The sequence below is a fragment of the Oratosquilla oratoria genome, chromosome 21 (assembly GCF_046742065.1).
Source record: "Oratosquilla oratoria isolate Oo_2021 chromosome 21, ASM4674206v1, whole genome shotgun sequence".
Classification (NCBI taxonomy): Eukaryota; Metazoa; Arthropoda; class Malacostraca; order Stomatopoda; family Squillidae; genus Oratosquilla; species Oratosquilla oratoria.
Window position 1 is genome coordinate 60735955 of NC_134797.1, and position 24610 is coordinate 60760564.

Consider the following 24610-nt stretch of genomic DNA (forward strand, 5'->3'; position numbering starts at 1 on the left):
GACAGTAGAGAAGAGGCACCCCTTAGGAGCTTTAAACTTTCTTGCCTTTTTTACTTTTACTAAGGTAAGGTTAGAACACAGTCATCAGTCTTGAGTTTCTTCCAAGGTCTGATGAGGACCTGCAGACTCCCTAGCAGCTGTGGAATGGAGGGTTTCCAGTCAATGAAAATCAAGGTCAATATTATATCTCACTGGAATGAATTTAGGGAACTTTAAAATTTTTACCCTGGTGGCTGACAACATGTGTTCAGTTTAATCTCTGACTGATACATCAAGGGAGGTGTCCTGAGGAATCCTGTCATAACCTTCACATTTCCTTTGAGAACTACATAAACCATCAACCCCTATTAGGATTTCCACTCCATGGGAAAAAATTATGCAGATGAATATAAAAATAAATTAGTAAATTTATATGTACAAACACATTTATCTATAGTAAGAGTAATAGGACTTACTCATGTATATTTATTACTTACATTCTATATTCATATGCAATGTTTACATTAGATATTCATATACAACACACAGACAAATGTATGTGCCATCACAAATTTATATATATATATATATATATATATATATATATATATATATATATATATATATATATATATATATATATATATATATATGCATGCTAGTTACATGTGCATTTCTTTCCGTGTTTGCATTTCTTTCCTTTTAGTAACTATAATATAGCTATAAATATTCATAAAATTTATCATGTAAGATACATATATCCGTGCAAACCCACTGCAAAGGCAATCACTTGCGAGACATCATCCTAAGTTTATGTATATACTTAGATAACCGAGAAATGCATACGCAATCAGCTAGTAATCAATGTATACCCAAATTCCACAATCGCCCTAACTGGCAACCCACTCATACAGACGCCCATCCCCGCACCTAAAGTAACTTGCTGCATTACACATAATCGTCGATTACGTAAAATATACAATGAATTTAATATACATCCAGATTTCCCAACTTCAGACTACAAACATGGACTTGTCAACTGTCATCACACTTTACATTCAAGTTATTAATAGGATAAATATGGGATGTCTGGACTCTTGCCAGGCATACCATGCTGTCTACAACACGGCTTGACACTTACCTGACGATATATTGCCGCTACCGAACAATTCTTCTCTTAACAGGTCGGATTCGACATCTATCATTTCAACAGTCATATCAAATTCACACTTCGGTTCACTCTTAACATACATGTTGTATAAGTTATTTTGACTTGCAACGCGATTTTCACTCCCGAAGCCAGTGCCTTCTGCTGCTTAACTGTCAAAGGCATGCAAGTGCTGCCATCTGTAGGAAGTCTAAGGACTCGTGCCATAAAAACAACAACAAAAAATCACGATTCCATTAGTTAATTCGTTTCTTTTTTATGTTTCTTCTGCTGTAAGATTCATATGTCATTCTCACTCATAAGACCATCACCTAGGAAAAGCGAATGAAACAGGAAATTATATCTGCATTCATTGTATTATTATGAAAATTCAGTAATATTGTATTCCATGTTATTTTATTTACAGCCATCACTCCCACAGCAACAACTAGCAAACGATCTTCTATATATTCTTTTGACTACGGCAGAGAAACTAAAAGAAGTGTAAGCCTGGGAGCCATGCGTTGGTATGATGTAAGGCTTGTAAGGGTATGGTGTGGGCGTGTGGATTTAGAGCATGGTTCGCTGCTGTGAAGTAGGGGCGAGGTGAAGCAGCATACTGTCTGGTGACGGCAGTGTCGCATTCCCCTCTTTTTTTTTTTGGGGGGGGGGGGTTAGAGGCGACTGATCACAGTCCTGCATGTGGTTGTTCACGTCTTCATCTACCCTATAACTTAAATGCTGTAAGTGTCCCGTTCCCTTATGTTATTTTCATATAGGGTATATCAAGTTTATCTTGATAGCCAGAAATCAGGAGTCTTTTATTTCTAAATCTCTTATATATCTTAGTGCTACCTCCAATTATTAAATTTGCACTTTACTCATGCATACCTTAGTATCTGTTTCAGTGTGCAGCTATTATTTTTCTCGTAAATTTTTGTTTGTGATAGATTCTTATGCAAAGTTGTCAATATCAATATTACTCGTGTATCATTATTATTACTATATCATACTTTTATTGTTGCCTTCATTTTTGTTATAACCATTACTATATTTCTGGTTCATGTTTCAGGTGCCTTTAGTTATTTCTTTACATTTTGAGTTATGTCAAAGATTATTATTAGTACGAACTTATTACAAGAAACATGTTTTGATCGGAGCTATACATTAGCTTTTCTTTCTCTTTATAAGGATTCACCTAATTATTTTTAAGAAGGCCACAATGGGAATTAGTGTTGTGTGTTCTTTTGTGACATCCTCACAATTTTATACAGTGTATTTTTATATGTGTATACGATTAAAAAAAATACGAGCAAATCGAAATTGCGTACATGTAAGAGCATTTATCCCAGCGCTAGGAGTACTCGCGTTGCCCTAGTGTTTGGGGAAACTATTTTCTTAATCATTTTCCTCGTAGCCATCTCCTTTCAGACTCTGCAGCCGTCGGCGATGTTTTTCGAACATTGTCTCTATTCACTGCACTGGAAGAATGAATGAAGAATGACAATTAAAAAATGTATCATTTTTATGGCCGGTAGTTGATGTGGAAAGAATTGTGGGTGGATATTGTTTGTAGGGCATATAATTTTATTTGTTATTATTTGTCTATTTGTTTATTATTTGCTTGATTTTCATTCATTATTATTTATTTGTCAATCAATTATTTACTATTTACCTGTCTGGGGTATTGGCTGCATGTAATTGTGGCAAAGTAGCATGCAGTTGATACATTAGGGTCTATATGGGGCGCCCCTACGGACCAGAGGCACACATCATTTTGTCTGTGATAGAGGAAAACTCTGTTCATAGAGAAATGATGGCACTTTTATACTACAACTGCCCCTCCGTTATGCTGTCCCCCAACCACTTGTTACTGTCCTGTACCATTTCTCTGAATATTCATTTCCTTTTTTCGCCTACCCTGTGGTGGGGGAAAAGAATGCTGCTACCAAGTCTTCCCACTTGAGTCGTAAAAGGCGAAAAAAAATGGGACGGGGGATTGGATTAGGAGTCCTACTACCTGTAGCCCCAAAGGGGACATTCATAAAAAAAAGTAAAGACATAAGAGGTTCAGGGAATTTTCCAACCAGTACCCTAAGGTTTGGGTCTTTTAATGTGCGTGGATGTGGTACAGATGAGAGTAAAAGGGAAGAGATAGGCAGTATGTTTGTGAGAAGAAAGATGGATGTACTGGCTTTGAGGGAAACTGAAAGGAAAGGGCAACTGTGAGTTTGAGAGTGTAGTTGGGAGGTACTCAGGAGTGACGAGAGGGCGAGGGAGAGAAGGGGTGGCTATACTAGTACGTGAAGAGATAGGTAAGCATGTAGTGGAGTGGAATGAGGTTTCTTCAAGGTTGATGTGGATGAAGGGGAAGCTGGGAAGAGAGATGTGGGTTTTTGTAAGTGCGTATGGGCCTGGCAGTGAGAAGAGCGTAGAGGAAAGGGAGGCTTTTTGGGTAGATTTAAATGAGTGCATAGAGGGATTAGGGAGAAATACCAATGTAGTTGTATTGGGAGACCTTAATGCTAGGGTAGGAAACGAACCAATAGACGGAGTGATTGGGGAGTATGGAGTTCCAGGAAAAAATCGTAGTGGAGAGTTGATGGTGATGTGTCTTGAGAGTTGGTGATAGTAAATACAGTGTTTAGGAAGAAAGTCAAGCATAAGTACATATGGGAGAGGGTGGTGGATGGAAAGGTGACACATAGAGCGTTAATGGACTATATAGTGGTGACCAGGAGTATGGTAGGAAGAGTTAAGGATGTACATGTTCTAAGGGGAGAGAGTGGGGGAATATCAGAGCATTTACTGGTGGAAGGTAGAGAGTGGAGAATAGGTGGAGAAAGAGGAAAAGGGCAGAAGGTAGGGAGGTACTTAGAGTGAACTGCTTAAATGAGAAAGAAAGGAGAATAAGTATAAGAAGAAGCTGAGAGAGGAGTGGAAAGGAGTGAAGGATAGAGTGGAGGAGGAATGGGGATGGTTCAAGGAGGGAGTCATAAGGTGTGCAAAGATGGTATGTGGAACAAGGAGGGCGGGAAAAAATAGAAGGAAGGGTAGTGAGTAGTGGGATGAGGAAGCAAAGAAGGATGTAGAAGAGAGGAAACAGGCATTCATAGATTGGCTATAAATTAGGACGAGGGAATCGTATGAGAGGTACAAAGTAAAGAGAAAGGAAGTTAAGCATAAGATAAAGGAAGCAAAGAGGAGAGCAGATGTGAAATGGGGTAAGAGTATGACAGAAAATATTGAAAGTAATAAAAAGATGTTTTGGAAAGAAATTAAAAGAGGAAGAGGAGGCGAATCAAGTAGAGAAGAAAAGGTAAAAGGTGCAGATGGAGAGATGGCAATGGAAGAGAAGGCATCGAGAGGAAGGTGGGCAGAGTATTTTAGGGAGTTGCTAAATATGAAGGAGGATAGGGCGGGAAAGGTAGTTGCAGTGGGAAGTGCGAAGAAAATGAGAGTGATGAGTGAGGAAAATGGAGGAGAAATAGGGAAAGAAGAAGTGAAAGCAGCTGTTAAGATGATGAGAGTAGGTAAGGCACCTGGGTTGGATGGATGCCATGCAGAACGTCTGAAGAAAGGAGGTACAGTTAGGGTGGACTGGCTGGTGAGGTTATTTAATGTTTGTTTAAGAGAGGGTAGAGTGCCGGAGGACTGGAGGAGTGCCTGTATCGTTCCACTTTACAAGGGAAAGGGGGACAAGTGTGAGTGTAGTAGTTTCAGAGGGACCAGCTTGTTGAGTGTAGTTGGGAAGGCTTATGGGAGGATCTTGATTGAGAGGATTAGGAGAGGAACAGAGGGAGTAATTGGTGAGGAACAGTGTAGGTTTAGGATAGGTAGGGGTTGTGTAGATAATATTTTTGTGGTAAGGCAGATATATGAGAAAGCTATAGGAAAAGGTAAGGATGTATTTTTGGGCTTTTATGGATCTGGAAAAGGCTTACGACAGGGTAGACAGGAAGGCGCTGTGGGAGGTACTACAGATACATGGGATAGGAGGAAAGCTGTTAAGAACACTCAGAAGTTTTTACGAGAGTAGTAGAGCTTGTGTTAGGATTAGAAATGGAGAGAGTGAATGGTTTGAGGTAAAGGTGGGACTTCGTCAGGGATGTGTTATGTCGCCCTGGCTATTCAATCTATACATGGATGGAGTGGTGCGAGAGGTGAATGCAAGGGTGGTGGGTCAGGGATTGGAGATGGTTAAAGAAAATAGAGAAAAGTGGGAAATAAACCAATTGTTTTTCGCTGACGACACTGCACTTGTAGCAGGATCAGAGGAGGGATTGAGGAAGTTAGTGACAGAGTTTGAGAAGGTGTGTGAAAGAGGAAAGCTGAAGATAAATGTGGGCAAAAGTAAGGTGATGAGATGTACAAGGGGAGAGAGTGACAGCAGGCTGGAAGTGAGCATTAAGGGTGAAGGACTGGAGGAAGTGGATAGTTTTAGATACTTGGGTGCGAATGTGGCAGGCAAGGAGTGGAGGTGGAGGTAGAATGTAGATTGAGAGAAGCGAGTAAATGCCTTGGTGGATTAAAAAGTGTAATGAGAAATAGACATCTGGGAATGGGTGCTAAGAGGAGGTTATATGAAAAAGTGATTGTGTCAACAACACTGTATGGGGCAGAAACATGGAACATAAGAGAGGAAGAGAGAAGGAGTTTGAGATGAAATGTCTGAGAAGTATGATAGGGGTTACTAGGGTAAATAGAGTGAGAAATGAGGAGGTGAGGAGAACAGGGGTGGAAAGGGAGTTGGGAGATAGGGTTGATGAAAGATTATTAGGATGGTTGGGGCACATGGAAAGAATGAGTGAAGAAAGATTAGTAAAAGAGGGTGGAAGGCAGAGGTGGAAGGAGTGAATATGAGGGGGCGTCCTAGGATGAGATGGATGGATGGGGGTAAAAGGGGCATTATAAAAGAGAGGAATGTCCGTTGAGGAAGAACGGGAGAGGACAGAAGATAGGGGTGAATGGAGAAGGGTTGTGTATAGATAACGCTGTGATGTATGAGGGGGAGAGGGTGAGGGATGCGGGAAGTATGAGGAAGTATGTATATGGAAATTGACGCAGCCCGAAGGGATTTCTCCACGTCTCCTTTTCTGCATGAGGGGACGGAGAGGGGTGTCGCCGAATTAATGAAGCGGCCTTGCTGTGGATGTGCTGTGTCTTGCGACACTGCTTCTGACCCAGGGTAGTGGACAGGATGCAGGGATGACCCGTCATCCAGGAGTTGCCAAGATGAGAGGGAGGGAGGAGGGTGGAGGGGAGTGGAATATGTAGGGGATGGAATGAGTGGGAGTGGTTTCTATGCCTTTTTCTTTTTGGCTACCCCCCGTGTAAGGGAGAAAAAAGCCGTTGGTATTTGTATGTACTATTTACCTGTTTGTTTATTATTTAACTATACATATCCATTTATTTATTTTATTATTTATATTATTACATTTTTTATTTATCATTATTATATTTTTTCGCATTCGGCCTATTTATGGACCAAAATGTCTCCTGTCGGCATGCTCCGCCTTTGTAATCCTTTGAGAGGCTCAGATAGAATGCGGGGTGCGAAGGAGAGTCGTGAATAATATATAGGACGATGAGGATGTATACGACTTCAGCAGTTAAGATTGACGCAATAGGAGGGAGTGATCTAAACCTTGTTTGAGTTGGAGACACTGCTACACACCTTGGTTAGAGCAGAAGCAGTCAGTGCATATATAGTTGTCGGATGAGTGAATAGGTATGCGAAAGATTCTTGTCGGATGACTTTTTCAGGGTGGCTAAGATGAGGCAGGGTGTATTGCAAGTAATGGCCGGAGGTCTCGAATGAGTACCATCACTGGAAGGATTCTGTCGATCACTTCCAATATGGATAACATGTCTGTCATTTTCATACTGTATGGATGGGCATTATGTATTATTTGTCAAATTCTTGATAAGTAGTAGAGCTTTTAATGGAGTGGGGAATTAGTGTAGTAGTAGTGCTCTGGATGCAATATTCTGGTGGTGTCGGAGAACGGTGGATGTCCGTTTTCTGTGCACAAGAGCTTCACTGGAGTGCTGCGAAAGGCGTTTGTACTGGGGGCATAAACCTAGGGAGCGTGCAGGGTCCAATATTCGGAGGGTTGTGTGTTTGGAACAGGAGTAGGCTTCATTCGTATTAAGTTTGTTCTGTGTGAAAGCATGGTTAGGGGTCCAGAGCGACTGCAGTTCTGCTCCCAATTTATATGGGACAGTAGTTTTTAAAGATAACTCGGAATGTCAAAAGTGGTGAGTTCATGTTAAACTATTGTCGAGGAACAGCCCTGGAAACCGATTTTTTTCATGTAATTTGGACGGTGGTGTTTCGTGGTTGTATTAGTTGAATACCTTCACAGCAGCATCGCCTACAGAAGAACGCGATAGTGTATTTTAAGATAAAGAAACGTAATCTATGATTTACCCATGCCTTGCCCGAGCTACGGGTTTTTTGGAGGAGGGGGTTGGTATGAATAGTTGATTCTGAATGCGCAGCAGGGCTGGATCGTCGACTTCTAGGCTGGCGGTTTGTTTATTTGTATATATATATATATATTTTTTTTTGGGGGGGGCTTGTTTAATTTGTCATCGCTTGCTATGGTGAAAAGAATAAGGGTCACATCAAGAATTGTCACCCCAGAACGCCCACATGAAGAATCGTCACCCCATGAGATTCCACTTGAAGAATTGCCACCCCAGTACGCCGAATAACAACAGTGGAATAAAGATTAGGTTAGGTTGAATGAGGGTTATGCTTATTGCCATCAACTTATACAACCGAAGAATCGTAAACCCAGGATGGCCCACATGAAGAATCGAAAATCCAGGATGGCCCACATGAAGAATTGTCACCCTTGAATAGCCCGCATGAAGAATTGTCACCCTGTCGATGTCTGGGGTGACGATTCTTCACGTGATTCAAGAATAATTGCTGAAGGAACTTTTTAAGAAAACTTTTCCTTGCTGGATATGTGGTGAAGATAAGGTTGTTCCTGTATGCAGTCCTACGGGTTTGGAATTGGGATATGGAAGTAGGAAAAATTCCAAGAAACCTCAGGAAGTAGAGTCTCTTTACAATATATAGTTTCTTACGTCATATGTTGTTATAGATAAAAAAAGAACAGCTTAGACCTGGTCTTAGCAAATATAGTGCGGATGGTCATTTCTGTTTACACAAGGATGCCTGTAAATACTCGTATGTCCAGTTCGGAAGCCTGTTTGAAACTGTATTATGAGGAATAGCATTCCCGTTGACATAAGAGTCTAGTACTATCGGCCATCCATAGTCTAAGAGGGATTTATATAGGGTTTGGTTTTGGTGTGTATGTGGTGTACATGTACCCCACAAGCATGCTTGTAAGTGCAAGTTTATGCATGGTAGAGTTGTGTGGTAGTTTATCTGACTCAATGCTCAGAAAGGCCAGTAAAGGTCACCGTAATTAGGTCGCGTCTGGTCGGTCCCTTGTATAATATATATATATATATATATATATATATATATATATATATATATATATATATATATATATATATATATATATATATATATGTACTGCCTGCCCCGAGTGGGCAGGCCATTCAGTAACTCAGTCAATTCATTCAGTCAGTCAGTCTGACCTCTGTAGTAGCGCGTCACTAGGCCTTCGCGGTCGGTCCCCTATATGGGCACCACGCCGCGTCCGTCCTTAGGCCGACGCACACGTATCTCAGAATAACGGGCACAAGCCAAACCGCACATCACTCTCCCTACGTCACCATTGCTCAAGTAACATACACCTATATGTTACAGTTGGCACTGGGGTAGGGTGGTATGCAGCTTGTAACTTTAGTTTCGAGACTGCAAGAGTTCCAGCGGGTAGGGGCATTTTACTTCGTCCATTTGTATGGAGGAATAATTTGTTGGCGCTCTTTCTCTTCCTTAACACTTTCACATGCAATAATCTTCCTCACGAAGCCTTATTGGTACTGTGCTCTCGCTAGTACTCTCCCGACATCAGCTCTGAGTTACGTATACTTCAGGGTACATAATGCAAAGTAATAAGAATTTACAACAGGAAAGTAGACAGCTTTAGGTCTGCAGCTTTATTTTCCTTGTTTCTAAATATTTTATTAATTCATTCACTCGTTTATTCATTCACTAACTGCACATTGAATTTAGTGCTTCGGGTGGTAGCCTCGATATATTAATATTTTCATTTCAATATATTTACTTTTTATGAAATTTATTTCTAATTACAAATCCCGGAAACAAATGATAATAGTGATATACAAATATATACATTTTATCTTTAACAAAACTGATACATAATTTTTGTCGTCAGTTGTAGGAATGCAAATGTTAACTTGGACTTTCTTGTGCAGGATCGACGACATATTCTTTGCTCTTCGTTTCCAGCCGGTGCGATCGGGCAACTGACAGTTCGACTTAGAAACTGACGCTAGTGATGCTTCCGATGATTTCTTCTCACTAGTTTCTTTTTGGAGGGAATAATATATTTAAATACATATATAAACAAATAAATATATAGACTCACCACCTTAGCACTAGAAGGGGGTGGGGGTCACGGGGTAGGCGCGAATTGTGCTCCCATTCTTTAGCAAATTTATTCTTAAACGTCTCAACGTTGATAGCATCCACTGTGTCCTGGCTTAGTTTATTTAACTCTTCAGCAGCTCTGGCTGAAAGGAAGTGCTTCCTTGGGCCTTGTTGATGATGCACTTGTAGTTTTAGGATATGTCCTCTAGTGATGGCTGGAACATCGTTTTGCCACAGGAAATACACTGTCGTTAGTAGTTGATTTGGTCATTGTTCTGTAATACATTGAAGACTTGGATGACATCGGCTCGTAGTCGTCAAAAATGCAGAATGGGAAGCTGCAGGTTAGAGAATCAGACAAGAGACAATGGTCTCAAACTGTCCGGAAATAGATTAAATTTGGAAGTGGGTAGAAACAACTTCGCCAACCGTGTAGTTAAAGAACGGAATAAACTTCCTGCAGAGGCAGTGCAATGTAGTTCAGTTCGAAGCTTTAAAATAATTTAGATAAACACCTAAGCAAGATGCTGTAACGCTTATAATTTATTTTATATTATTTTTGTTTTCTTATCATTTGTCTATTTCTCATTTATTACTAGTTATATGTCAATTTATTATTATATACTATTTACCTGCTTGTTTATTATTTAACTATACTTATGCATTTATCTTATTTGTTATTTACATTATCACAGTTTTTATTTATTCATTTTTTTTTTTCCGCATCCGACTTAGATATGGACAAGAAGGTCTCCTGTCGGTATGCTCCGCCTTTGTAATCGGTCAGGTCTAGATTCCATACTCGCTAGTAGATGACGTCACGGGATCATATGCAAGGATGTATACGTGAATTGTACTGCAAATAAAAATAAAGTGTTTTTACCAGTATAGATTTTCCACCTACATGTATAGGCCTACATGTATTTTAATTGTGCTGTTGTAAATAAGAATAAGTGATTTTCCACATACATGTATTTTAATATTGAGATTTTCCACATACATGTATTTTAATATTGTTCTGCTGTAAATAAAAATAAGACCATTTTTATATAAAAAAAAAATCAAGTCTCTTGTCTTTTCCTAGCAGTTCAAACTTTTTTAATGTAAAAACGTCCACCCAGTAATAGTAATATATTTATATATTGATGAAGGTGGAAAAAGAAGTCACGGGTCTAGTTCCGAGTTACTGAGTCAGGAATAAACTCAGTAACTCGGAACTAGACCCGTGACTTCTTTTTCCACCTTCATCAACTTGTCATAATGTACCAATATTTATATATTATATAATTCATCATTCCACGTGAAAAAATGTTATAAAGTTTTGATATTTTAATTTTCTTCCATAAAAGAAGCTTGAAGTCTAATATTGCGTTTTATTTGGGCCTCTGAATGTCTTCCGTCACATCGGACTTCGGAAAGTTCCGAAAATACCCGACATTGCCCGAAGTGATAACAACACAAAGACGTGAAGTCATCTACTAGCGAGTATGGAATCTAGACCTGATCCTTTGTAATCCTTTGTAAAATTAAATGTACCATCATTCAGGAAATGAACCGAGTGACGTATCACTTTATCGATGTAAAATGTCAGTAACGCTGCCATTATTCGTTTCTGACTTGTTACATGCAATAATTTCCTTAGAAACATAGACTTCTTGAAATAAATATATAAACAGATAAATAAAATAAACAGACCTTAGTTTGAAATCCTATACCAGGGCAGAGGTAGGGAATCCTTGGCACACCAACGACTTTCCTCCGTCAAGCGAAACCCTGACCCAAACAAAATAATGACAAGAGATAAATCGTCAACTTCTTCACTGCTTTTCGTATTTCAGTTCAACGGTAAATGATACTATATTCCCAGCATTTTCGATTGATAGGGTACGTAGAAAACTTTTTGTATCGAAGGTTGGCCGATCTGAGCACACGCACGTAGCCCCTCCCCCCCCCTACCCAGCATCCAGTCCATTCTGTTGATGATACCGCAACCAGTAAGGACACGCGCACAAAATGGAGAACCACCGTCTACTGAGTATTGCTTTGCACGATGAAAGATCCTCTGGAGTGTAACATAAGGTCATCCCAGAAGATTCAAATATTGTCCCAACTGACATCGTCTCTCAACATCTTTCGTTTCGACCCAGTCCATTGGTCCACTCTGGTCACTGACCACGCGGGATGCAGGCAAACCGTCTCCTTCCTTTATAGACACTCGCAAATCCAGACTGGAAAACAAAAAAAAGTCGAGGCGAGGAGAGAGCAGAGATACCCACGCCAAAGATCAAACTCATCTGCTGCCGGACTTGACAGGGACCAGCAAGCACGAAGCTAACATGGGCAACCGACTCCATACCCCCTAAAACACACACACACACACACACACACACACACAGATTTTTAGACACTTGGAACAAACTGGATAATGAAATAGTATGCGCAAAAACCATTCATGAGTTTAAAAGCAAACTAGACACTGCGAGATACAATGGCGGGACACCACGAGCATAGCTCCCCTTTCCGCAAAATACAACTAGGTAAATACACACACACACACAATAGATATAATACAAGAAAGAGATGGATGGGCTGATTGTGCATTTCTAGACCTAAAAAAAGCTTTTGACAAAGTAACACATAAGAAGCTGCTTAAGAAATTAGAAACCGAAGGAGGAATAAAGGGCAAACTGCTTAAATGGATGGAAGACTTTTTGCAAGAAAGAAAAATGAGAGTAGTGATAGACAAACACTCAAATTGGGATGAAGTAATAAGTGGTGTTCCACAAGGAACAGTTTTGGCCCCAATAATGTTTGCTATACATATTAATGATATGGATGAAGAAATTGAAAGTTATATGAGCTTCTTTGCAGATGATGCAAAACTATTAAAAAAAGTGAACACGGAAGAAGATTGTGAATCACTACAGAGTGATCTAAATAAAGTCTGGGAATGGATTAAGAAGTGGGAGATGGAGTTCAATACTAAGAAGTGTAGTATAATGGAATTTGGAAAAAGCAAAAACAGAATAACAGGATCATATAAATTGGGAGATCAAAGAATAAAAAAAGTTGAAAATGAGAAGGACCTGGAAGTCATTGTTATGAATAATATGTCACCTGAGAAACAAATAAATAAGATTTTTGGTGAAACTTATAATTTAATAAGAACACTCAAAGTGGCATTTACATACCTGGATGAAGAAATGGTGAAGAAAATACTAATCACTCTGATAAGACCAAGATTGGAATATGCAGCAACGATGTGGTCACCAAGTACAAAAAAATGTATAAAAAAAAACTTGAAAGAATACAAAGAGCAATTACAAAATTGGCACCAACACTCTCAAAACTATCATATGAAGAGAGACTAGCAAAACTTGAGCTACAGACACTAGAGCAAAGAAGAGAGAGAGGAGATTTGATACCTATTTACAGAATCATGAAAGGCATAGAAATTATTGATAGAGAGGACCTAATAAAATGGGATTATAGAAATACAAGAGGACACGGAAAGAAAATCAAGAAAGACAGTTATAGAAGAGATCTGAAAAAGAACGCTTTCCTCACAGAGTAATAGACAGTTGGAAAAAGTTAGATGAGAAAGTAGTGTGTGCAAAAACAATACATGAATTTAAAAATAGTTTAGATAAAAGGAGATATGAAGACGGGACACCACGAGCATAGCTCCCCTTCCTGTAAAATACAACTAGGTAAATTACACATACACACACGTGTTGAAATGGAAGCTAATAGGTAAATAGACAAACGCCCGTCTGCACAATCTCCCGGAGCAAGGTCTATAGTGCGGAAAATCGAGAATATTGTGTACATCAATAACCGTGAAAAAAGCCTTGCTCAGTCTGTGTGTGTATTTACCTAGTTGCTCCTTGTTGTATTTTACGGGAAGGGGAGCTATGCTCGTGGTGTCCCGTCTTCACATCTCATTTTATCTAAACTGTTTTTAAATTCATGTATTATTTTTAACACACCACTTTCTCATCTAACTTGTTCCAAATGTCTATTACTCTTTGAGGAAAGCTGTTCTTTTTCAGATCTCTTCTATAGCTGTCTTCTGTGTGTGTGTGTGTGTGTGTATTTACAACTAGGTAAATACACACATACACACACACACACACACTGAGGAAGGCTTTTTTTCACGGTTATTGATGTACATAATATTCTCGATTTTCCTTACTATAGACCTTGCTCCGGGAGATTGAGCTGACGGGCGTTTGTCTATTAGCTTCGATTTCAACTGAAGTTTCGATTCCAGTGTCATCTTTACAGAAGAATACATACATACACACACACACATATATATATATATATACATATATATATATATATATATATATATATATATAAAAATATATATATATATATATATATATTCTATTGACCGCCTCATATCTGTCCTCTCAACGGGCTAAACATACATGTCTGTCAATTTTGTTTCCTTTACCGTTTGAGACACGAACTGAAGACTACTCCCCTTCGACTGCAATCCGATGACAACGAAAGGGTCTCGTAGTAGTGACACGGGAATAAACGCAGCAGTCCAAAGTTCCTTCCCGAGCATCGACAGCCGCTGTGAGGTTTCCAACGAAACACACGAGTCAAAATTATCATTGCTACTATTATTACTGTTATGGGTGGGAGTGGATATGTGCCTTTTGACTTAGCTACCTCCCCTATATGGGGGGAAAAGCCTTTAGTGTATAGATATGTCATATTAATTGTTACTATTATCATCATCACCATCATTATTATTATTAATATCATCATCATATACATACTACATAACAATGCTACTACTACTACTGCTACTACCACTACTACTACTAATAATAATAATAATCATAATAATCATAATAATATAAGTTAACTTTTTACCTCTGGGAACACTTCCTACAACCGCACTATATAAACTGTCGCAATACAGGGAAGGGACTACAAATGACTATCATCCAGGCCTTGACACGAGAAATCCACATGGTCTCGCTCCGAGCTTCCTTTGGAGTTCCAGCTGCAGAAACAAAAGCCCATATATAAACTTAACGTTTTCCTGAGTCAGGAGTTAAAGGTTTGGGACCGGAAATTAATCTCGTTACCAGGAAAAACAGATGACTGTCACTCACCGGCAGAGAGAGAAAGCGGCACTGGAGGAAGCAAGCAACGCTTCTTGAAGTGAAACGTTGGGAGACGGCGGCCGCGTCGCTGCATCTGTTCAAGAACATAAACCGCTCAAAAAAAAAAAAAAAAAACCGATACCCCAAAAAAAAAAAAAAAAAAAAAAAAAAGAGCGAGCGAGCGAGAGCCAAGGTCTATCTGTATAGTATATTGTTCAAAAAGGATTCCTACAAAAGTGCTTTGGCACCTGCATCGATAAATAATCGAAATGAGATCTGGGGTATCTACATGAACATCCCGAATAAATAATGAATATATATATATATATATATATATATATATATATATATATATAATATATATATACTGTATATATATATATATATATATATATATAGAGAGAGAGAGAGAGAGAGGAATGTCTGTTGAGAAAGGACGGGAGAGGACAGGACAGAAGATGGGTGTGAATGGAGAATGGTTGTGTATGGATAATGATGTGATGCATGAGGGGGAGTGGGTGGGTGATGGGGGGTGAGGAAGTATGAGAATATATATATATATATATATATATATATAGAGAGAGAGAGAGAGAGAGAGGAATGTCTGTTGAGGTAGGACGGGAGAGGACAGAAGATAGGGGTGAATGGAGAAGGGTTGTGTATGGATAATTATGTGATGCATGAGGGGGAGTGGGTGGGGGATGCGGGGTGAGGAAGTATGAGAAAAAAATTGACGCAGCCCGAAGGGATTTCTCCCAGTCTTCTCCTTTTCTGCATGCGGGGACGGAGGGGGGGGGGGGGGTGGTCGCCGATTTTTGAAGCGGCCTTGCTGTGGATGTGCTGTGTCTTGCGACACTGCTTTTGACCCGAGGCAGTGGACAGGATGCAGGGATGACCCGTCATCCAGGAGGTGCCAAGATGAGAGGGAGGGAAGAGGGTGGAGGGGAGTGGAATATGTAGGGAATGGATTGGGTGGGAGTGGTTTCTATGCCTTTTTCTTTTTGGCTACCCCCCGTGTGTGTGTGTGTATGTATATATATATATATATATATATATAAAGATAAATGATCAACAATAGAAACCCATCATCAACTGGGGAAAAAGTAAATTTGATGTTATCGATGGTACCATGCCATGGCTGAAAAAATAAAATAATGGACCTCTGTTCCAGAATGTTCTCTCCAGCATGCGAGATTCGAATGCACCCTAAGAAATATTTACCTAATTCAACATAAATAAAGGAAATTCACTCGTTTGAGCCTGTCTCTTCTGCAAGTATCATACCTACATATGAATTCTCGTATGGATTCATAATGGCTATTACCTGTAAGTGTTGCAAAGCAGCCGTAGGTTCGTTTTTCAAAATATGAAGCTGCCTGAATAAGGTGGAAGTCGTACCAGGTCATGACTCAAGGACCCACGTCGACCGGATTCGTAGAAAGTGGCTGCATGGACCCGGCGAGTCTTGGATGAGGATACACGCACGCACGCACGCACACGCACGCATGCACACACACACACACGCACGCATGCACACACACACGCATTATAAGTTAAGTATGATAGTGAGAAATATCGAAATAAACACCAAATGTGATGAAGGGGCCTTTATTAGTACGACGTTTAGCTTGTTACAGCGTTTCCAAGTATATAGTCGTAATACTCATGCCTGAGATTAAATAAGAACTGAGAGAGGGAGGGAGGGAGGAAGAGAGGTAGAGGGGAGGTGATCTCTGAATATTAGGAAAGGTTAAGGGGGGGGGCAAATGTCCGGGAACATGAAAGGTTTAGTATAAGATAGCTGGGTGAGGGGCATTATTAGCTCACAACCGAGGAACAACAGGAAGAAGAAAATAAGAAGGGTGGGCAAATGTCTACTGGGGAATTTTCGAGGGCAACTAGAGGTAGCTTGATTTTTTTGTGGGCAATGGGTATTATAGGAATTAACATGGATGTCAAGTCTTACGTTTTTTGCGTATAAGTATTACGTAATTTCTGGTTTTCAAGTCTAACGGCGTAAGTTGAAATCTTACGCTTTTTCTCCGCATGCGATGTGTTTTTAATGGGTTTGTTTTGAACAATTAGAAATAAATTCACCTTTTCAAGTGTTATAAAATACGTCAAGTCTTACGTTTTTTGAGTAAGTCTTACGTAATGAGCTGCAACAGGTTCACTGCATCTCCGCCTCACTGTAGTTTTGTTGTACACAGTGTAAACACATGACACGGTATGAGCACTACATAATGAAAAACACTACTATTTACAAGAACCTTTGTAAACTATTGTTTTTCATTATGTGGTGTTTATACTGTGTCATATGTTTACATTGTGTTTTCATTCTGATTTTTTAAACAAATATTGAATGACAAAAAATATGGTTTTCTTATGGTTTAATTCTCGTTTTATACACAAACTTTTGGTATCCAACGCAAAATCTTACGGCATGACACCACAGTAGCTTGACAGGTATGAATTAGGTGGGGTGAGATATTGAACATGCTCCTGTTCTGGACTGGGAAAATGCGGAACTTCTAATACATGAACCCGACAAGATCCGTAGAAAATGTTTAGAAGCAGCCATCATACAAGGAACCAACACAATTGAACAAAACAGGGGCATGTTCAATACCTCACCCCACCTAATTCCTTAATACCCATTGCCCACAAAATGTTAAGCCATCCCTAGTTGCCCTAAAAAATCCCCGCAGTAGACATTTGCCCACTCTTCTTGTTTTCTTCTTCCTTTTGTTCCTCGGTTGTCAGCTAATGTCCTTCACCCAGCCAATTGTTCCATCTTATACTTAACCTTTTCTCTTCCCGGACATTTGGTCCACCCTCTCCTTAACCTTTCCTAATATTCAGTGACTCCCTTCCCCCCCACTTCTTTTCCTCTCTCCCTCACTACCTCCCCCGTTCTTCTTATTTAATCTCTGTCATGTGTATTACGACTATGTACTCCGATAAATCTGTAACAAGCGAAACGTCGTACTATTACAGTAAAGGCTCCGTCCTCACATTTGGCGTTTATTTCGATAGACTTGTCGGCAAGTGACACTTTCATACAGTGAGAATTATAGTGAGGTAGGGATGATAAAAGAATACTGGGATGGTTTGGGCATGCGAACAGTAAAGGAGGGATAGAAAAGAGTCTGTGGAAGACAGAGGTGGATGTAGTGAACTTCTATGTATTCCTGAGTAGATGAACGGGGAAAGTCACAATTTAAAGACAAGGTGGTGAAACAGCTTCAGATGTGGAGGTGCTGTGCTTTCCTGTATTGGGGCAAGACCTGTGGCAACATATTCTTACCAATTTGCTTTACCATTGATAAATTGTAGAACTGCTTCGAGTCATCTTTGCATTTATCTACAATACCAATTTTATAAACAATTTCTTCCTCTTTGTGGCTTCTCGTGGAGTTATTATTGTGACCCCCCGGTATTTGCGAAGGTTGCGTTCGAAGACCTCTCGCGATTAGCGAAAATTCGTGGATAGTGAACACGTCCCTTATAATGCCTTAGAACACTTTTTTTTAATGGTACAAAACTTGTTTAAGCGCTTTTATATTGTTTTATGGTGTAGATAAATGTTAATACTTTATTGCAAAGATATTTTAAACATAATTGTTTATTATAAATATTTATTATTTTCTTTATCATTTATTATTTACTTATTTTATTTTTCATATTACTATACTTATTATATATATTATATATGTATATATTGCATCCGACCTAGTTATGGACCAAAAGGTCTCCTGTCGGCATGCTACTCCTTTGTCTTTGTAAAGAGCAGATTCCATCCTTAAAATATTCTTGTTATGAATTAAAGACGCGGTTTTAGCAAAATGAGCACTCGTGGCGACCAGGCACGGATCCAGAAATGTTATTTTGGGGGGGAGGGGGCGAACTGATAACCGATACTTGAAACACGCCGATATTTTAACCCCAAGAATAATGCTGTTAGCTTGGAGATTGGTCCAGAAACCTAAGTCTGTTTTGCTCGTAATTGTATGTAAAATCGTATATAATTCACAAATATAATTCAAATCATAAATTCGCACTGATTATGAACGTGTACCATACTCGGGGCGTTGCCCCCCTCCCCCCCCTGTATCCGCGCCTGGTAGCGACAGTGCTTCCAATTTCGGCCATTCTTCTTTATCGATCTAATCGTGCCTTCATTAACACCGAAATGGTGGCCGACAGCAACATTACTTCGTCCTTCCTTCAGCATGTCCATGACCTGGACTTTCTATTGTATCGTTATCACCATTTTCGCACGCTTAGGCGTGCTTGCGGAAGCACTAAAAGATACAGGACATCTGGGCGGCATCGTAAGGCGTCCGTAAAAAAAAAAAAAAAAAAAAAAAAACGAACTTCATACACATACGAGGCAAACAAGCGTACGAGTGGCGAGAATGCAAAAGTTAAGTGAATTTTGGGCCTCGATTGGCTATTCCCAACTCGCCGGCCAATACCGTGGCCACAAACATTTGATGCTGGAGAAGCTGGCATCCCACGCCACATTCTTATTATAGCAATATTTAATACTAATCTATATATTGAATATTATTATTTTTTGTTTTAATTAACAAATGTATTAGTAAATAATATAGCAATAATTTTTAAGGTTTAAATTACGATATTTAAGTACTAGCGCATAGGCCCCATGGGCCGAATTTATGAGATCCTAAGTCTAGACATAAATCTTCAAAATGGCGGAGATTTTATCCTAAATCAGCTGTCCATAATGTCGAGGTTATGTCTAGACATAAGCATTTAGGTCGCCGACATAATAGGGATTTAAGTAAAATCTCCGCCAATAAAGTTAAGATCTTTTATAAATTCGGCCCCAGGTTCCCTAGAACAATTCACGGATATGCGGGATCGCGAATAGCGAGTCGCAGATAGGCGGGAGTTGACTGTAGCAGCTCATTTGTAAACTTCCTTTGATCTATCAAATCTTTTCTTTCTCCGTTTTGACCAAGCCACATTCCTGGATTTCCTGTCTCACACCTTCTATTGAACCAATGTTGTTTCTACTTCTTCCACCAATTCTTAGGACACGTGTCTTTACTACCATGTTAGTGCTACTATAGCGTGAGGTCTACCACACTATATCGTGAGGTCTACCACACTAGCGCGAGGTCTACCCCCGTTAGCATTATAGCGTGAGGTCTACCATTTTCATACATTTATTTTAGCGATAAACACATTTTTACATATCCTAGGAATGGCTTAGATAGATAATTGGATTTCTAATTACATTCATAATAAAGGAAATGTAAAAATAAACATATATATTTCCATACATTTAATCTAGCAATACGCACTTTGTACATATTCTATGACACAAATAGGTTAGGTTAAATTAGGTTAGATCAGGTCACGTGGACAGATCACGTTTTTTATGTATTTGGGCAGGACACATGTTTGATGGATAGGTGAAGTAAGCGTCCCGGAGGAACGCGGATCACGCGGTAGACCTAAGACTGCACCTGGGTAGGCGACATATGGCGGTAGACCTCACGCTATAGTAGCACCCCCATGTTGCTAACATGAATAGAGATTTTCCATATTCTCATGGTTCACGTGTTATTCATGAATTCTTCCCATTTTGCTTCTTCAAAGAACCCTTTTCAAACCTGAGAAGACTGCCTTCCCAATACAGTTTATTTCACCAATTTAATTTATTCTTTGGCTCCATTTCCCTATCCACCAACTAAAATTCAATTGTCCAATGGTCATTTTTTCAAAGAGCCAATGATAGCTCATTCATGAGGTAATATCATCCCTTCGAGTCACCTTTACCTGTCGAGTCATTGTGTTATTTCTATATCTAATGGGGCATTACCCTGCCTTGTTACTTGCTTCAAACTCTTCCTAGATGAAATCATTGCAAAGCATCCCACTGGGACTCTATTTGTTACTTTGATATAGTTTATTTAGGGAAGAAAGTTGTGTCCAACATCATTTCTTGATATTCAGTTTCATTCCATCCTTTTGTCCAGGGAGGGGGAGGACATCTGCCACCTCTTCTATTCTCAGCCACTTGGTTCTAATTCTCAGATGGATTGCTTCAGCCTTATCTTCACTCAAATTTTCTTTTTCCACCAATGTCATTTCTCCTTTTCTTCATGAGGGGATGGAGAGGGGTGGTTGTCGATTTAATGAAGTGGCCTTGCTGTGGATGTGCTGTGTCTTGCCACACTGCTTCTGACCCAGGGCAGTAGACAAGATGCAGGGATGACCCCCTCATCCAGGAGGTTCCAAGATGAGAGGGAGGGAAGAGGGTAGAGGGGAGTGTAGTATGTAGGGGATGGAATGGGTGGGAGTGGTTTCTATGCCATTATTTTTTTGGCTACCTCCCTTGGAAGGGGGGAAAAGTCTTTGGTATATGTATGTATGTCATTTTTCACAACCTCCACCTCAGTACCTATTTTATGTTTTCTATCTCCTCTCCAGAGGATGTATCTATTATTCTCCAGCTGGAGAGCCTGGTCTCTACATTTAGTTTTCTTGTAGTTTTCCTTAAGGTCTTTTTTATAATTTCCTCTACTCTGATTGAGAACTCTACAAAAAAGACATTTTTCCTCTGCTTTTTCATCCTTGCTTTCCTTTACAAGTTTCCGTTTCTTTGCACATTCACCCTTAATCAAATGTTTCCTGACCTCCTTTTAGACTTATTTTTTCTTGATAACTTCCAAGATTTGCCTATTACTTCATTTGCCATGGCTTTGGTTTGCAACAAATTATTTTCACTCAACATGAGCCATTCCTCTTTCCAACCTATCCTAATCAGTGTTAATCTGAACACTTGCATAAGTCATTTCCTATAATCATGTAGGTAATTCCCCTGACCTTTTTCATCTCATGTTCCTGTGTATCTTCCATTAAGTATGTGGTTTTCATGCCAGCCAACAATTAAGTCTTATGAACTAAATCCCAGACAACTTTAAACTTGCACTCTTCCTTTTTTTTCAACCCAACATGTTGGGTAGTTCCATAATCTCTCTTAAGTTTACTCCATCCTTTTGTTGGCCAGATAACCAATCTTCCTGAACATCCTGTGGTTCATTGACCCTATCCTTGTTTGATTTTATGGTGTTGAGAAACTTCTCTCATTTGCCATTTTCATTTTTCCCCTTAAGTACGTGAATATCTGCTTTTTGACCCAAGTTTGTGGTTTTTTCTGTTTCAAGCTTTCAGTCTGGATCATGAAACTGATTTGTGGAAAAGTAAATTCTTAAACAACTTCAACTCTGTTGCAAATTCACTTACTTCCATTGTTAAGTAATTGTTTTGTTCTGTTCAGTTCTCCTAACAAGATTATACAGGTTGCAGGAAAACTCTTAATATCAGCTATTTGTAGTATTAAACATATACCTTGTCATGTAATTATTTTTCTGTATTTACCTAGTTGTATTTACCTAGTTGTATTTTGCGGGAAGGGGAGCTATGCTCGTGTTGTCCCGCCTTTGTATCTTGCAGTGTCTAGTTTGTTTTTTAAACTCATGAATGGTTTTTGCGCATATTATTTCATTGTCCAGTTTGTTCCAAGTGTCCAAAACTCTATGAGGAAAACTGTTTTTCTTCTGTTCTCTTCTATAGCTATGTGATTGTGCCAACAGCACTGTATGGGGCAGAAACATGGAACATAAGAGAAGAAGAGAGAAGGAGTTTGAATGTGTTTGAGATGAGGTGTCTGAGAAGTATGATGGGGGTTACTAGGCTAGATAGATTGAGAAATGAGGAGGTGAGGAGGAGAACAGGGGTGGAAAAGGAGCTGGGAGATAGGGTTGATGAAAGAATATTAGGATGGTTTGGACACATGGAAAGAATGAGTGAAGAAAGACTAGTAAAAGAGGTGTGGAAGGCAGATGTGGAGGGAGTGAACATGAGGGGACGTCCTAGGATGAGGTGGATGGATGGGGTGAAGGGGGCTTTGGGGAAGAGGGGAATGTCTGTTGAGGAAGGACGGGAGAGGACAGAAGACAGGGGTGAATGGAGAATGGTTGTATATGGATGATGTTGTGATTGCATGAGGTGGAATGGGCGGGTGGATGGGGGGTGAGGTAGTATGTGTGAGCAAAATTTGACGCAGCCCGAAGGGATTTCTCCCCGTCCTCTCATTTTATGCAATGGGGGGACGGAGAGGGGGGGTCGCCGATTTAATGAAGCGGCCTTGCTGTGGATGTGCTGTGTCTTGTGACACTGCTTCTGACCCAGGGCAATGGACAAGGTGCAGGGATGACCCGTCATTCAGGAGGTGCTAAGATAAGAGGGAGGGTGGAGGGGTGTGGAGTGTATTCAGGGATGGAATGGGTGGGAATGATTTTATGCCTTTTTCTTTTTGGCTACCCCCCTTGTAAGGGGGAAAAAGCCTTGGTATATGTATGTATGTACTTTTGTTCTTCCTCCCCAGACTTCTTTCCAAAGTTGGAAACAATTTCATTGTCTGAAAATGGTCTATGAATATTGTTCTTCCCACTGTGCGCCCAGTTGGTTGATATTTTCCCTCAAAGGCACTTGAAATGGTAAAATTGAAGAGCCAGCTGCTACATCTGTCACCATGTCATCAGTTGTCAGCTCTCCTTATGTGAAAAGGTGAAGGAAATACCGTTTAAGTTGATATGGCGAGATTTTGGACCTGATCCAGTGACAGAGTGGCAGCCCACCTCCAGATGATAAAGGGGTTGATGGGTTCTGAAAATGGATAGCAGAGAACGGATCCTCTCCATTGTCCATCTTGCAGGACCACCATTATCTGTGTCATTGGACCACAACTTGCAATTACCAGTCATTGGTTCCTTGAAATTGTATTGATATTTGTCCATTTTTAATCAAATAAACATCTATTCCCCAATATCCAGGTTTTCCTTAACCCTTGACAGTCTTTGCTCTACTGGTATACTAATGTAAACACATTTTCTTAAAAGCATTTATTAGTAACAAATAACAATATTCAAGCCATCTTTACAATGTTAAAAAAAAAGACTTCCATAGGAACTTCAGTCTCTACCTTTCTATATATAAACAACCAAGATTATATAAACTAGTTCTCCTCGAGTGAAAAGGCAGAGGAAATATGAACATTCCTAAAAGCATTTATTAATAATCAATAATCCTTAATAAGGAAGAATAACAACTTAAGCAATCTATAAAACTCTTACAACTAAGACTTTCATGGCCACTTTAATCTCTATCCTTCTATATATAAACACCCAAAACTATATACACTAGCACATAAATCACATAAATACATGCATGAACAACTATGTAGAATAATATACCTCTAAACATGTATACAGTACCTACTTGCAATGCATATTAATGGCAAAACAATTTTAGTAAATCATTCTACGTCACAATCTTTAGTGCTACAAAAAAAATATCTATGCCAATACCCATGTGATTAGAAAAGAAGGATTAAACAATATTAATCTTCATAATCTAACATATATATGATGGTCTTATATGGGTTAATCTACAATATAATTCTCCACAATTTCTTCAGCCATGGAACATGGATTGTACTTGTTCTTATGTGCATGTACTTGTACCCACAAGCAGTGTAAAACTCAGTCCATAAATTTTTCAAAACATCTATTTCTTCTAATGTGCCCTTGTCCTTGCCCCAACATATACTGTACAGATGTGAAAGTGCAGAAAATATGAACAACTCTGTTATACTTCTTACTTTCTTACTTCTGCTCCCAGGTAGGCTTTCAGCCTGTCAGTCGAGCCAGCACACTTCTCCAGATTGTCCTCTCAAAGCTTCCTTCTTCCCTCAAATCCTCTATTTTTCCT

General features: G+C 39.5%; 1 protein-coding gene across 2 annotated transcripts in view; it reads right to left on the bottom strand.

The window, feature by feature from the left end:
- The window catches only part of Atf6 (bZIP_ATF6 domain-containing protein ATf6), a 104790-nt gene extending 103491 nt beyond the window's left edge, over positions 1-1299 (bottom strand). For both annotated transcript variants that reach the window (XM_076205072.1, XM_076205070.1), the window contains exon 1: positions 1121-1299. In XM_076205072.1, the coding sequence (XP_076061187.1) occupies positions 1121-1232 (112 nt within the window). In that variant the 5' untranslated portion in view covers positions 1233-1299. The remainder of the gene's footprint in view (positions 1-1120) is intronic.
- Positions 1300-24610: the final 23311 nt, after the last annotated feature.